The sequence below is a fragment of the Callorhinchus milii genome, unplaced genomic scaffold (genome assembly GCF_018977255.1).
Source record: "Callorhinchus milii isolate IMCB2004 unplaced genomic scaffold, IMCB_Cmil_1.0 Scaffold22, whole genome shotgun sequence".
NCBI classification, from domain to species: domain Eukaryota; kingdom Metazoa; phylum Chordata; class Chondrichthyes; order Chimaeriformes; family Callorhinchidae; genus Callorhinchus; species Callorhinchus milii.
Genome location: NW_024704763.1, coordinates 9,776,887 through 9,790,831, shown reverse-complemented (window position 1 = coordinate 9,790,831; position 13,945 = coordinate 9,776,887). Strand labels below are relative to the sequence as shown.

General features: G+C 46.9%; 1 protein-coding gene across 3 annotated transcripts in view; it reads left to right on the top strand.

Moving 5' to 3' along the window:
• Positions 1 to 7,717, top strand: part of ptpn9a (protein tyrosine phosphatase non-receptor type 9a) — a 66,477-nt gene extending 58,760 nt beyond the window's left edge. For all 3 annotated transcript variants that reach the window (XM_042342949.1, XM_042342948.1, XM_042342951.1), the window contains exons 10-13: positions 598 to 676; positions 3,286 to 3,436; positions 4,268 to 4,475; positions 6,635 to 7,717. In XM_042342949.1, coding sequence (XP_042198883.1) covers positions 598 to 676; positions 3,286 to 3,436; positions 4,268 to 4,475; positions 6,635 to 6,825 — 629 coding nt within the window. In that variant the 3' untranslated portion in view covers positions 6,826 to 7,717. The remainder of the gene's footprint in view (positions 1 to 597; positions 677 to 3,285; positions 3,437 to 4,267; positions 4,476 to 6,634) is intronic.
• The last annotated feature ends 6,228 nt before the right edge of the window (positions 7,718 to 13,945 follow it).

Genomic DNA, 13,945 nt, shown 5'->3' with positions numbered 1-13,945 from the left:
GGCTCCTAAGGTGACCAGCCAGCGATCAGAGAACTCCTTCCTCACTCTCAGTGTTGGTTTACCATTCTATCCTGAGTCACAGGCTGGTTTGGAAACCAAGCCCTGCAGAATGGATCTTTCACCGTGGCCTGGGAACAAAGGTGATCAGAGCTGGTGGGACCTGCGAACCAGGGAAACAGTGTGATCAGTGTAGTAATTATTATAGGAATGGTTCTCCTCAACATAGAAACATAAAAACAGGAGTAGGTCATTCAGCCCCTCGAGCCTGTTCCGCCATTCTACAAGATCATGGCCATTCTGAACCTCAAGTCTAATTACCCACCCTTGCCCTGTATCCCTTAATACTCTGACCTAATAAATATCGATCCACCTCAATCTTGAAAATGTGAATAGATCCAGCCATAATCCATAGCCCTTTGGGGCAGAGAGTTCCAGATTTTCACGAGACTTTGTATGATAAAGTGCCTCCTGATTTCACTTCTAAATGGCCTGGCTCTAATTTTAAGATGATGCCCCTAGTTCTGGATTCCTCTACTAGAGGAAATAGTTTCTTTACCTGTGACGATTAGTATTAAGATCCTGTACTTTCTACTCTAGGACCTTTAGAGAAGACCTATCATGATTTCTGGAGAATGGTTTGGGAGCAGAATGTCCTGGTCATTGTCATGACAACACGGTAAGTGACATAGAGTGAGACAGGCTATTTATCACAAGCCTCGGTTGCCTGTGGCTTACGCTGCTCCCCCAGTATCAAGAGTTCCAAGAATTTAACGTTGTGTTGTAAGTTAGTTTCAGTTTTCTGAATTGAGGGACTGAGTGGACTAAATGGCTTTGTGCTCTCAGTGACACCGGTCTGGCACTCTCTCGCTCCATACAGTCAGTACAGCGATTAGCATTGCATCATTTTTCTTGGGAAACTTTGTTCTTGGCACAACGTGAGACTGTATGCAAGGGGAAAGGCTTGGAGTGTCAGTGATGCATTTAAAATACATTACAATGGACACAAAATCAAAACAGAAGTGATTGGGAACACTAAGCAAGTCAGGCAGCATCTATGTAGAGAGGAAAGTGTCATTGAGCTGAAACGTTGACTCACTTTCCTCTAAAACTGTCTTTTACAGTTGATACAGCACCTTTCATGTTGGGAGGACATCTCAAAGCACTTGGCAGAGCTGTAGTGGGGTGGGAGCGGGGAGAATGGGAACGGGAATCAAGAGCACAGTCAAGTAGGTAGATTTTGAAACCTGTCTTGAACAAGGGGAGGAAGGGAGCGAGTCAAAGGGAATTTGAGAGAGGGGAGCAGAATCCATTACAGAGACTTAATGTCTTGCTAAACTCCGGTTTCTTACGATGGTGAAACCAGAGTTTCATGCCTCCTCTTATTGAAGCTTTTTATGTGTTTATACACCCATTCTGGCTTCCAGAAAGTCTGCCATTTTCTCATTACATGTCTTGATCAGCCGGGTGTCTGACACACGTAAAAACCCATCATCATGCTTAAGAATATTCAACCCAAGAACAACAACAACTTGCATTTATATAGCGCCCCCACTCCAGGCGACTTCCCAGAGAGCTTAACAATGGTGGAGCCCGATGCCGAGCCGGGGGGAGGGGGAAGGTGACCATAAGCGCGGTCGAAGAGGAAGATCTTCAGGCGCAACCTAAAGAGGGGGCAAGGCGAAGGGATTGAGGGAGGGAGTTCCAAAGCTTCGGAGCGTAGTGGCTGAAGGCACGGCCGCCGATGGTGGAGTGGAGGATTCGAGGGACAAGGACAAGGCTGGAGCCAGTAGAGCAGAGGTAGCGGGTACTGCTGTGAGGAGAGAGGAGGTTGGAGAGATGGTGGGGGCCAAGGCGTGGAGGGTTTTAAACACTAGAGAGAGGATCTTGAAGTCGATCCGCTCTGTGACAGGAGCCAGTGGAGTTTGGCAAGGACTGGGGTAATCGGTGCAGAGTTTAGTGTGGGTGAGAATGCGGGCGGCGGACTGAAAACTCAATTCCATGAGAATTCTATGCATCCCACCCACACTTGGGAATTTCCCTGCGTCTGGAATGGAATGCGCGCTCTCTCTCTCTCTCTCTCTGGAGGGACTTTTCCTGCTTACCTAAACACGGAAAGTATCAGGGACAGGTTGGCAAGAGCCAAGGCTTTTGGACCCCAGAGTGTGCATTGGGATAATTGGTGGAGTCTAACCAGCTAAAACTACATCACTTCCATCAAGAGCAAGCTTTCCCACTGGTCGTCCAGTTAGGACCACCACTCGTGGAGTCTTGTAGCTCAGTGGTTAGAGCACTCGCTTTGCAAGTGAGAGACCTGAGTTCAATTCCAGGCAGAGGGCGAAACCTTGGGCAAGTTTCCTTACTCCACACAGAGCCTAATAATAATCCCTCCAAAACAAAACAATAATAAATTGGTCATTTTCAATCTAAGACTGTTTGTGGGACATTGCTGTGCGCAATTGGCTGCCGCGTTCGCCCACAAATACACAGTCAATTCACTTTACAGTGTGTTCTGTGAAGCGCTTTGGGACGTCCTCCCGACGTGAAAAGCGCTATATCAAATGCAAGGATTATTATTATTATTATTATTATTAGGGGTAGGGCTTTGGCCTGTAGAATTAACAGGAGCTGAGTGTGAGGATTCCCTGCCCTAGTGACTGGTCTGCCCTTCCAAGTCCTGCCGATGAACCAGGCTGCGCCCTGGAATACTGCGGCCCCACCTGACTCAGGAATCTGACTAGAGAATATCACAGAGAGTGGACTCAATTCTCACATTCCATTGCCAAACATGTCACCTTGGAGCCAGTTCAGCTCCCACTTGCCCCCNTCCCCACCACCCAATAAAGAAAAATATCTATATATAAATATAATTATAGATATAATGTAGACCCTGATAAGTTGTTTTGTCTTGTACTGAACAGTAGAACCAGAGGACACGACCTGTGATTGAAGGGGGTAAATTCAGAACAAATCTGCGGAAAAACTACTTCAGTGAGTGAGTAGTAAACTTATGGAACAGACTCCGTAGGGAGACAGACGGTGGAAGCAGAACATGTTTGTCTCAAGAACAAATTAGATAAGATTTCTGCTAGAAAATAATATCTGGGGAAACAGTGTATAGTTTGGGACACGACATGTCCGTGACTGCCAGGATGGTGGAGGGGAACGAGATGGACCTTGATCTTCATTCACCAGCAAATACTTATGTTTTTATCTGGTGCCAAAATCACTTGTACAGAGTGGGTTGTGTTCTCTCTGCACACTGATGTGTGTAATGTGCCCCTGCAGAGTGGATGAGAGCGGTCGGAAGAAATGTGGGCAGTACTGGCCGCTGGAGCAGCACACACAGGGAAACTACGGACTGATTTCTGTCAGAAACATGTCAGTAGAAATCTTCAAGCATTATAACAAAACCACACTTGAGATCCGCAATGGAGAGGTAAGACATCATTATTTTTACAGAGATTAAACATTGATTTGCTTGTTATTGATTGAATGAACGAACAAACGGCAGGACAGGAAAACCTGTTTCATTCACCTACAAGCCTCACACTGCTTCCCACTGGGAGTCTGTCATCTCGCCCGCCTCACACTGCTTCAGTTTATGAATATCAGTGACGGATTTGACCTGAACCACACACTTCCTTGGCTTCATTAAACCTCAGTGAGTGACTCCCATTCTGTAGCTCTGGATTTGGCCGTCATGTATGATGGCTCAGAGTATCGAGGGATATGGGGCAAGGTTGGGTAATTCGACTTGAGGTACAGATCAGTCATGATCTTATAGAATGGTGGAACAGGCTCGAGGGGCTGAACGTCCTACTCCTGTTCCTATGTTTCTATGATTTAGGGAAATGAAGAACTGCTATAAAACCATCCTATAATATGACAAATCCACAGGTGTTGTCGGCTGGGTGGGGTGGTGACTTTACACAGAAGTGGTTTCTCCTCTTCCCCTCCTCCACCTTCCCTGTCCTGGGCAGGATCTCATGTCGGCCGCCCTCACCGGTTCAGCCAAAACATTGTCCTTTTCCTACAGAGCGAGGGATTAAGCCTAGCCCGACAGCCTCGCCCGACCCTCTCCTCCCTGATTTCTGTGTCCACACGTTTCCCATTGGGGCGCTGGCCTATGAGGCTCTTTGAAAGAGCTAACCAAGCAGGCCCACTCCCCCACTCTTTCCCCCACTAGCCCCACACCCCCACTTTTGAAAGTTGCTGTGGAATCTGCTTCCATAAGATATTGAAGCCCGCTGTTTTTCTTGTGTCTCAGACCTATGAAGGACGGAAGGTAATCCATTTCCAGTACCTGAGTTGGCCTGATTATGGAGTTCCCTCCTCAGCCGCGGCTCTCATTGACTTCCGCTCGGCGGTGCGGCGGCAGCAGGAGCTGTGTGTGCGGGCTGTGAGCGGAGGCTGGCGGGGGCACCCAGGAGGGCCCCCCATCCTAGTGCATTGCAGTGCTGGCATTGGGAGAACTGGTACGGTATAGACAGTCAGCCTCATCATCATCATCATAATAATTCTCCCATTTGATACAGCGCCTTATCACATCTTTGAGACGTCTCAAAGCGCTTCACAGAATACACTGTAAAGTGCAGTGACTATATTTTGTGGGTGAAATACGGCAGCCAATTGCACACAGCAGAGCCCCCACAAACAGGCGTGTGTGTCAGGGGGGTGGGGGGTGGTGTGTATGGTGCGTGGATATGTGTGGTGCGTGTGTGGGGTGGGGGGGGGTGTATGAGTGTGGTTGTGTCTTGAGTGTGGTGGAGGTGGGTGGGTATGTGTGTGGTGTGTGTGTGGTGGGGGGGAGTGGTGGGTGTGTGTGTGTGGGAGGGGAGTAGTGTGTGTGGGAGAGTGGTATGTGTGGGGTGGGTGTGTGTCCATTCTGGTTGCTCTGAGAGATGTAACAAATCAATAATAATAAATAATAATAATCCTTGCATTTGATATAGCGCTTTTCACGTCTTTTAGACATCTCAAAGTGCTTCACAGAATATACTGTAAAGTGAATTGACTGTATGTTTGTGTGATGTAAACACAAGAAAAATGACAATAGTACTTGTTGGACTCCCCTAAAATGCTTAGCGTGTCCTAACCAAACCACTGGGTACGCAGAACTTTATTTATCCAATATGGAATGCCCACCCCCTCCAGGAGGGACTTGCCTGACTCATTTAAGCCCAGAGACTATGAGGCGCAGGTTGGCAGTAGCCAAGGTTTGGGGATCCCAGAATGTGTGTTGTGAGAAGCTAGATAGCTAGTGTTCACAGTGGTTTCAGCTGATTGAACTGCAGTCACTACCAAGCAAGCCTTGCACTAGTTGTCCAGCTGGGATTCCCGTCCCCATTCTCACTTTAGTTTGAAACAACAACAACAATTTGCGTTTATATAGTGCCCTATAACCACGCCCACCCTCCCCACCATCGGCAATCAGGCCTTCAGCCTCTCTGCTCCCACCCTTTGGAATTCCATCCTATATTCCCTTTGCCTTGCTCCCTCCCTTGTTTCCTTCAAGACCCATCACCCTCCCTGCTCTCCACCCCTCTTGTTCCCAATCCCCAGCTCAGGTCCAAATCCCTGACTGTCCAGCACCTTGGGACATCCTCTCAATGTGAAAGGCACAGTTTAAATGTAATTTGTTGTTATCAATTACCCTCTTAGTAAAGAAAATCTTCCTGGTGTCTGTCCTGAAATTGCCCTTTACAGCTCTAACCTGGTGTCCACTTGTTCTATGTCATGGAAGTTGGCATGGTTCTGCACAGTGACACTCCTGACTTTTGTTTGCTGTTGCCATGGTTCAGTAATGTGACTATCAGTGTCTGGAGAAAGGCTGCCCAAACCTTCAGCTGCTCTCGTGTCTGGTGACATCTAGTGGCAAGGCAGCTCCCAAAAGGGAAAGCACTACACATGCTGGAAATCTGACATAAAAACAGAAATCACTGGGAACACTCAGCAGGTCAGGCAGCATCTATGGAGAGAGGAAAGTGAGTTAACATTTCAGGTCGATGACCTCTTGTCAGAATGATGACCTTTTGTCAGTACGAAAGGTCATCGACCTGAAATGTTGACTCATTTTCCTCTCTCCATAGATGCTGCCTGACCTGCTGAGTGTTGCCAGTGATTTCTGTTTTTATCTTAGCTTCACTGAGGTGATTGCTGCAGGCAGAAGGAGCTTGTCACCTTGACAATGTCAACGCAATGATCCAGGCAGCTGGGAGGCAGATTGTGACAGCAAAAGGGTTCATTTTAAGTGAGTTCATACTATGACTTTCAGCATGATTTCTATAAAATATAATTTACAGAAAAATCCTGTGAAGCACTTTTTAGATACGATACAAATTTACGTTTACACAGCGCCTTTCACCTTGGGAGGACATCTCAAGGCACTTAACAATCCTGGCTGGGCACCCGAGCTGAGGGTGGGAGCGAGGGTGGGGGTGGCATAGAGATGATCAAATTGTCAGCTTCCGACTTACTGCTGGTAAACAGAGGCATGTGGAGTAAGGAAACTCGCCTGGGGTTTCGCCCTGTCCAGGGTCTTCCCGCTTGCGAGCCGAGCCTGCTAACCACTAATGCAGAATATAGTTCTGTTAATTCACTTCTCTGATGCTCCATCCATTTTCTTCTTCGCTAGGGACCCTGTGTACGCTGGATATCTGCCTTTCTCAGCTGCAGGATGTGGGAACGCTCAATGTTTACCAAACCGTGAGGAGGATGCGAGGCCAGAGAGCGTTCAGTATTCAGACCCCCGACCAATACTACTTCTGTTACACCGCCATCATCGAGCACGCTCAACGGCAACACCTGCTGCCAACCAATCATTAACAACACAATCCATTCCTGCCCCCAAACACATCCACAGATACCACTTCTGCAGAGATGAGCTCTACTAATATACCCAAACTACCCCAGTAGACGTACGTCCACCTTTTGTGATTGTAGGAGCGCCTAGTTTTAGAAGTTATAGCCTTAAATATTTGGATAAAACTTATTTTACACTGGTGTAATAATGCCAACACACCAGTACCTGTCTTCATGAAGCATATAGACTTTCTTGAAGAAAGTATGTTGCAATTCATTTATTCCAATAATATAGCATAAGAAATTAAGCCTCCGGTACAGCAGCCTCCAACGCCATTGAGAAATGAAAGTAATAATGGTCGACTGAAGACACAATCTCTCAGCTCTGGTGTTGCAACAAATTGGATTTTCAGTAACGTAATGAAATGTGTTGTCTGTGGACCAAACGCTTTTGGGGGGAACAAAACTTTATCACAAAAAAACAGAAAAACTTACCTCAATGGTTCCCTGAGGTTGGGCAGCAAACACCAATACGTGCCGTTACCTCGAACTGGGGGGATCCTGACGGGGACCCCACTTCAACTGTGACCCACAAACCGTTTACAAGATTTGTTGGAGAGCAAACCTGCCATCAGCCAAGCTGTATACTCTTTATGTCACTGATGTGTGTGCCTGTGAGAGGAGGCGTTTCCTCTTTGTGCCTTCTTATAGTCCTTTATCTTAGCTCAAGCTGCAACATCCGAGCAGCGAAACATTACTAGAAGCTACACCCTCTCTCAGTCAGGGAACAAGACCCGTCTGCTTTGGTTTTACATTCAGTCGGTGGCCATTGACTAAGGTGTTGTTGACAATGAAGCTTCTCACGTTGGCACGAGCCAAATCCTTATTGTGAGAAGCTACAGTTTGTCTTCTCCCCCCCCCCCCCCCCCCCCCACCACAGAAAGGCTTGACCAGAACCACATTTCCGATCAGGAATTGGCTTCACAACTAAATAAACCTGTCTCTGCCTCATCCAGAGCAAGTATAGGCTCGGTCGGTGCACTCACTCTCCGGCCTTTGATACGGTTCATCTTAACCGTGACATGTGTGACCAGGAGTTTCTGCTGTCACTTTGCTGTTGAAGGAGCTGCGGCTGAGACATCATGGCAAGTGTCAGCGATTGAACCAACTGTAGTCTAATGTTGATAACCTGTAGTTTATTCGCCATCTCTCTTTAAATTTCCAATTTTCTCCCCATTTTTAATGGCTGCCAATGGCTGCCTTGTGTGAACATGAATTTCAAAAAGCTTTTTGGGAAAGGTGGGTGGGGGGGAGAGAGGAGGGGACGGTGGGTGGAGGGGGGACAGAGGGGTAAAAAAAGCAAAGGTCCTTCTGGTCTTGTGTGGTCTCCACAAAAGACGTCTCGGACACCTGATAAGATGCTATATCAAACGCGAGGATTATTATTATTAAGGGCTTTTCACAGTGAAGTTGAGCAGTGTGACCCCAAGTTTGCTTTCAAATTCTGTTGCCATCCTTGAAATGGCTGATCTTTCTGTTCTGTTCACAAGTGAGACTGTTTAGCAAAAGAGAGGGGAGAAGATTCCTGGTGAGAGAAATGGGGCCTTCATATCTGCACTGAATCTGTAGAGAGTGGAGCTCGATATCCTTCCTGTCCAGCAGGAAGTGATGCTTTGCTGATCTGTGGGCTGAATTCTTTGTTGGAGTAATATAAACAGGATCTCAGTGGGTATCAGAATCACAGAATGATACAGCACAAAAGGAGGCCATTCGGCTCATTGTGTCTGTGCCGCTCTTTGAAAAGAGCTTCCAAATTAACCCCACTCCCCCACTCTCTCCCCATAGCCCCGATCAACCCCACTCCCCCACTCTCTCCCCATAGCCCTGATCAACTCCACCCCCCCACTCTCTCCCCATAGCCCTGATCAACCCCACTCCCCCACTCTCTCCCCATAGCCCTGATCAACCCCACCCCCCCACTCTCTCCCCATAGCCCCGATCAACCCCACTCCCCCACTCTCTCCCCATAGCCCTGATCAACCCCACCCCCCCCACTCTCTCCCCATAGCCCTGATCAACCCCACTCCCCCACTCTCTCCCCATAGCCCCGATCAACCCCACAACCCCACTCTCTCCCCATAGCCTTGATCAACCCCAACCCCCCACTCTCTCTCCATAGCCCTGATCAACCCCACCCCCCCACTCTCCCCATAGCCCTGATCAAACCCACTCTCTCCCCATAGCTCTGCAAACTTGTCGTCCCCAAATAATGATCTACTTCTCTCTTAAAAGTTATTGAATCGGCTTCCCCCGGCCTTTCAGATCATGCATTCCAGTGCCTGATGCTGTGTGTACACAGTGTGAAGTTATATGAATATTTACCACCTCAGTACCTTATTCAATGGGGCAGATGTACAGCGCAGCACTGTTCGAGGACAGTCATTTGTGTCCAACATGTCCGGAGCTGCCGCTATAACAACATATGGAAAAATGGCCAACGTGTGCCTTGTGAGAGCGCCGACTGACACCACGTTCTGTGGCTCGATGCGAGGAGCAGGAAGTGATGCCAGCAGCACATTTGTCCTTTTTTAAGTGTAAAGTTGGCCACTGAGTGCCCACCCCCACTGTGCCCACCCCCACTGTGCCCACCCCCACTGCGCCCGCCCCAGTGTGCCCACCATGTATACTCGCCCCCAGTGTACCTGCCCCCATTATACCCGCCGTGTGTACCTGCCATGAGTATCCACCCCAGTATACTCGCCCCCAGTGTACCTGCCCCCAGTGAATCATTGCCTGTAAATACCTGGCCTCTCACTCACTTTGCTGGAAGAATAAGAACCAAGGGATTGGGGACAATTAAACTGTAATCTGCCCCAACGTCACTTGTGTCTCAGACACTGTCCGTGTGAAGGATGCAAGTTGTTGCTTTGTCTGATCTGAGATTTGCTCCGCACAATTTGGAAGCGGCATGGAGGTGGGTAAAGGAGAGGGTGGGAGCTGCCAGCTGCGTTGAGGTGGTGTCTGGATATGGTCTGAGCTGGGAGAAGTAACCCACGATTTGGTTCCTTAGAGGAGACTTGCATTACCCAGTGTGTGGTTTGTACATGTTAAAAAGATTTCACCTTTGGAGGAGCCTCGGTAAAGTCCATCATATCCACTTCCCAACAACACTCTGTGTAAGTCAGAGTCTGAGGCTTTTCCACTCCAACATTCAAATCAGAGTTTTCATCTGATATTTAGATTGATGTCAAAATCTTTAAGATTGGCTTTCTGCCATATGTTGGATAGATCAAGACTTGGGCTGGAGTTTGTTCAGATGCTATATTGAGATCATATGAAGATATTTTTAAACTTGACCTCAATTAATGAGATGGTTTGTAATTGAAAGCGCGACCTCTGCTCCACAGGTTACTGTCATTTCAATGCAGATCAGCATTCAATTCTCCAAACGTTCCGTTGAGGATGCGTTCCAGTTGTTGCTACAGGAACTGATCTGTGACCAGCTCAGACATTGTGCAGATCAAAGATGGAAACTGATAGAGGGAAACTGATGTCTATGGTCCATGTAGTGGGAGTAATTATCATGTACTTCATTGGGTTTCTAACACTTCATGTTCAGTAAATTCAAACATTGAGAAGTTTGGGCCAAATGATAAATTGCGCCCTCCAATTTGAGTCTGGTATTCTTACTGATCATCACCACAGTCACAGTGAGTTTGAGTGGCTTTTGTCGATCTCTCGCTCTCCTGTTATTTTAGCAGCCCTGATTGTCGTTGCACGTTGGTGCTTTTAGTTTACAAATGGCCCACCCAGCCTGCATGTATGTTTAGGCCACATTAGGCGACAATAAATGTCACAAACAGCAAGAAAAAAACTTTGTCTCAGTTCAGCCACCTCACTGTAAACCAATGATGGTGGCTCAGTTCTTCATTTGTTCATGGAGTCGACAAGTCCTTGTCGCAAGATACGTCGTAAAATATGTTGCAGACAACATATTTTAATGGAATAATCCCGAATGCACCAGTTTTGTTTGGATATCTGAACTGTGTTCAATTGCAAATTCATTGCGTAGCTGCTCAGCTCACAATGCACTCACTCTGTGTTGGTGAGTCTTAGTTTAATGTGAATGTAACCAGGTACCAGGTGTGAAGCTAAAGGATAGCATCAGGTCAGAACCATGGCTGATCATCAAAAACAAAATCCGGCAGAGACTGGGAACCAGGATTAGATTGGCTTTAGTGAGATCAGACCTGCTTCTAGCCTAACCTTACCACCAACTGGCGAGTTGGAAGCTGATGTTTATTTAACAATAGTGAGCAATCTTGGTTTGGTATAAACATTTATTGTATCTGAAAAGTCCAGACGAGATTTTAGAATTTTTGTAAAATTAATATGAATTGTTACTCATTATTTTATCTTATTTCTGGTCCATTTACGAGAAACTTCAGCAGATAGATCACATTGGTTGCGGGTGGACTCCAGGGGAGAGAGTGTTTCTTTACAATCTAATCATGACAGTTACATTCACAATAGTAGTCACCATCGAACAGCAGCTCAGCTGGTTCTTGTCCCTCAGGAAAGAAAAGCGATTTGATGAGCGTGACAGCAGGACAGGGCTTCAATTGCACAATATAAAGGTCCAGTTGGTACTTTGCTGCGATTGGACGGATGATATCACACAGGCCAGCAGTGAGTTGTGCCGACACTTTGCCCTGTGCTCAGTATTTGTGGCTGTCGATATCAATGGCTGAGCGCACATTGCTGGGAATTGGGGAAGAAAACATAAACCACAAAGCGGTTTCACGTGTACCCTGGGGATCTTAAAGCAGAACCGTCCACACGTAGAACCTGCTAATCATTGATACCAACACCCGTGTGCCATTCAAATCAATGGATTATTTCCACAGAACAATGTAGTACCTGCCTTGCTCAATGTGATCTCAGAGCAACAGTAACATGTTCATTGCTAGCAACTGAAAGCAAACATCTCCTTTACTGTGACTGAATTTCAGATCAGTATCAAGTTATGGGGACCAATTCGCGGCAGGGTTTACAGATCAGTGTCATTGGCAAATCATTAGGACCATTTGTGATTGGCTGCCATATAGTGGTCCAGGTCCAAGCCAACAATAATTACACATCCTGCCACACAATACGATTGAAGTGCTTTAAAAATATTTATTGTAACTCAACTGACAATTATGCTTTATGAAGAATGTTATTCATTACATATTGTTAATTTCTGTTTTCCAATGCTGTTCAAGTCATGTACTATTTATTTTTTAAGTCAATAAACCATTTTATTTCACTACACATGATCTCTCTGGCACACAGCTTTGGTTACTGAGGTCTTATAGTTATTACAATTACAAAGTGTTGTACTGTTAGAGGTGTACTTCAGATGAGAAATTAACCAGGGTCTGTCTAAATGTTCAGGTGGGCATTAAAGATCCAATGCCACTATACAAAAGAGAAATTAATTTCTCCTGGTGTCCCAGGTAACAATTGTTCAGATACAATTACTCATTCACATAATAATAATAATAATAATCCTTGCATTTGATATAGCGCTTTTCCGTCGGGAGGACATCCCAAAGCGCTTCACAGAACACACTGTAAAGTGAATTGACTGTATATTTGTGGGCGAACGCGGCAGCCAATTGCGCACAGCAATGTCCCACAAACAGTCGTAGATTGAAAATGACCAATTTATTATTGTTTGAGGTTTTGGAGGGATTATTATTAGGCTCTGTGTGGAGTAAGGAAACTTGCCCAAGGTTTCGCCCTGACCTGCCGGGGATTGAACTCAGGTCTCTCACTTGCAAAGCGAGTGCTCTAACCACTGAGCTGCAGGACTCCACATAACGATTGTTTGTGGGAACATTGCTATGTGCAAATTAATTACTGCGTTCAACTACAAAATACAGTCACTTAATTACTGTAAAACACTTTTGAATTGTTGGCATTATATGTGAGGACAAAAATGGCTGAAGGCACGACTGCCGATGGTAAAGCAGAGGGGATGAGGGACTTGCAGGAGGCTGGAACCAACCCTCATCATTACACACTGGCTGGGGCTGTGTGTCAGGGAAACACACATTGTTACACACTGGCTGGGGCTGTGTGTGAGGGATATACAAAATATTACACACTGGCTGGGGCTGTGTGTGAGGGACACACACGTTGTTACACACGGGCTGGGGCTGTGTGTGAGGGACACACTCATCATTACACACTGGCTGCGGCTGTGTGTGAGGGATATACACATTGTTACACACGGACTGGGGCTGTGTGTGAGGGACACAAACATTGATACACACTGGCAGGGGCTGTGTGTGAGAGACACACATATTGTTAAACACTGTCTGGGGCTATGTGTGAGGGACACACACTTTGATACAAATTAGCTGCGGCTGTGTGTTAGGGATACGCACAATGGCTGGGGCTGTGTGTGAAGGACACACACATTGTTACACACTGGCTGGGGCTGTGTGTCAGGGAAACACACATTGTTACACACTGGCTGGGGCTGTGTGTGAGTATTATACAAAATATTACACACTGGCTGGGGCTGTGTGTGAGGGACACACACGTTGTTACACACGGGCTGGGGCTGTGTGTGAGGGACACACACGTTGTTACACACGGGCTGGGGCTGTGTGTGAGGGACACACACGTTGTTACATACGGGCTGGGGCTGTGTGTGAGGGATATTCATTTTTACACACTGGCTGGGGCTGTGGTTGAGGGACACACACATTGTAGCACACTGTCCGGGGCTGTGTTTGAGGGATATACACATTGTTACACACTGGCTGGGGCTGTGTGTGAGGGACACACTCATTGTTACACACTGGCTGGGGCTGTGTGTGAGGGACATACACATTGTTACACAGTGGCTGGTGCTGTGTGTGAGGGATATACAAAATATTACACACTGGCTGGGGCTGTGTGTGAGGGATATTCATTGTTACACACTGGCTGGGGCTGCGTTTGAGGGACATACACATTGTTACACACTGGCTGGGGCTGTGTGTCAGGAAAACACACATTATTACACTCCGGTTGGGGCTGTGTGTGAGGTACACACACATCGTTACACAATGGCTGGGGCTGTGTGTGAGGGATATTCAAATTGTTACAC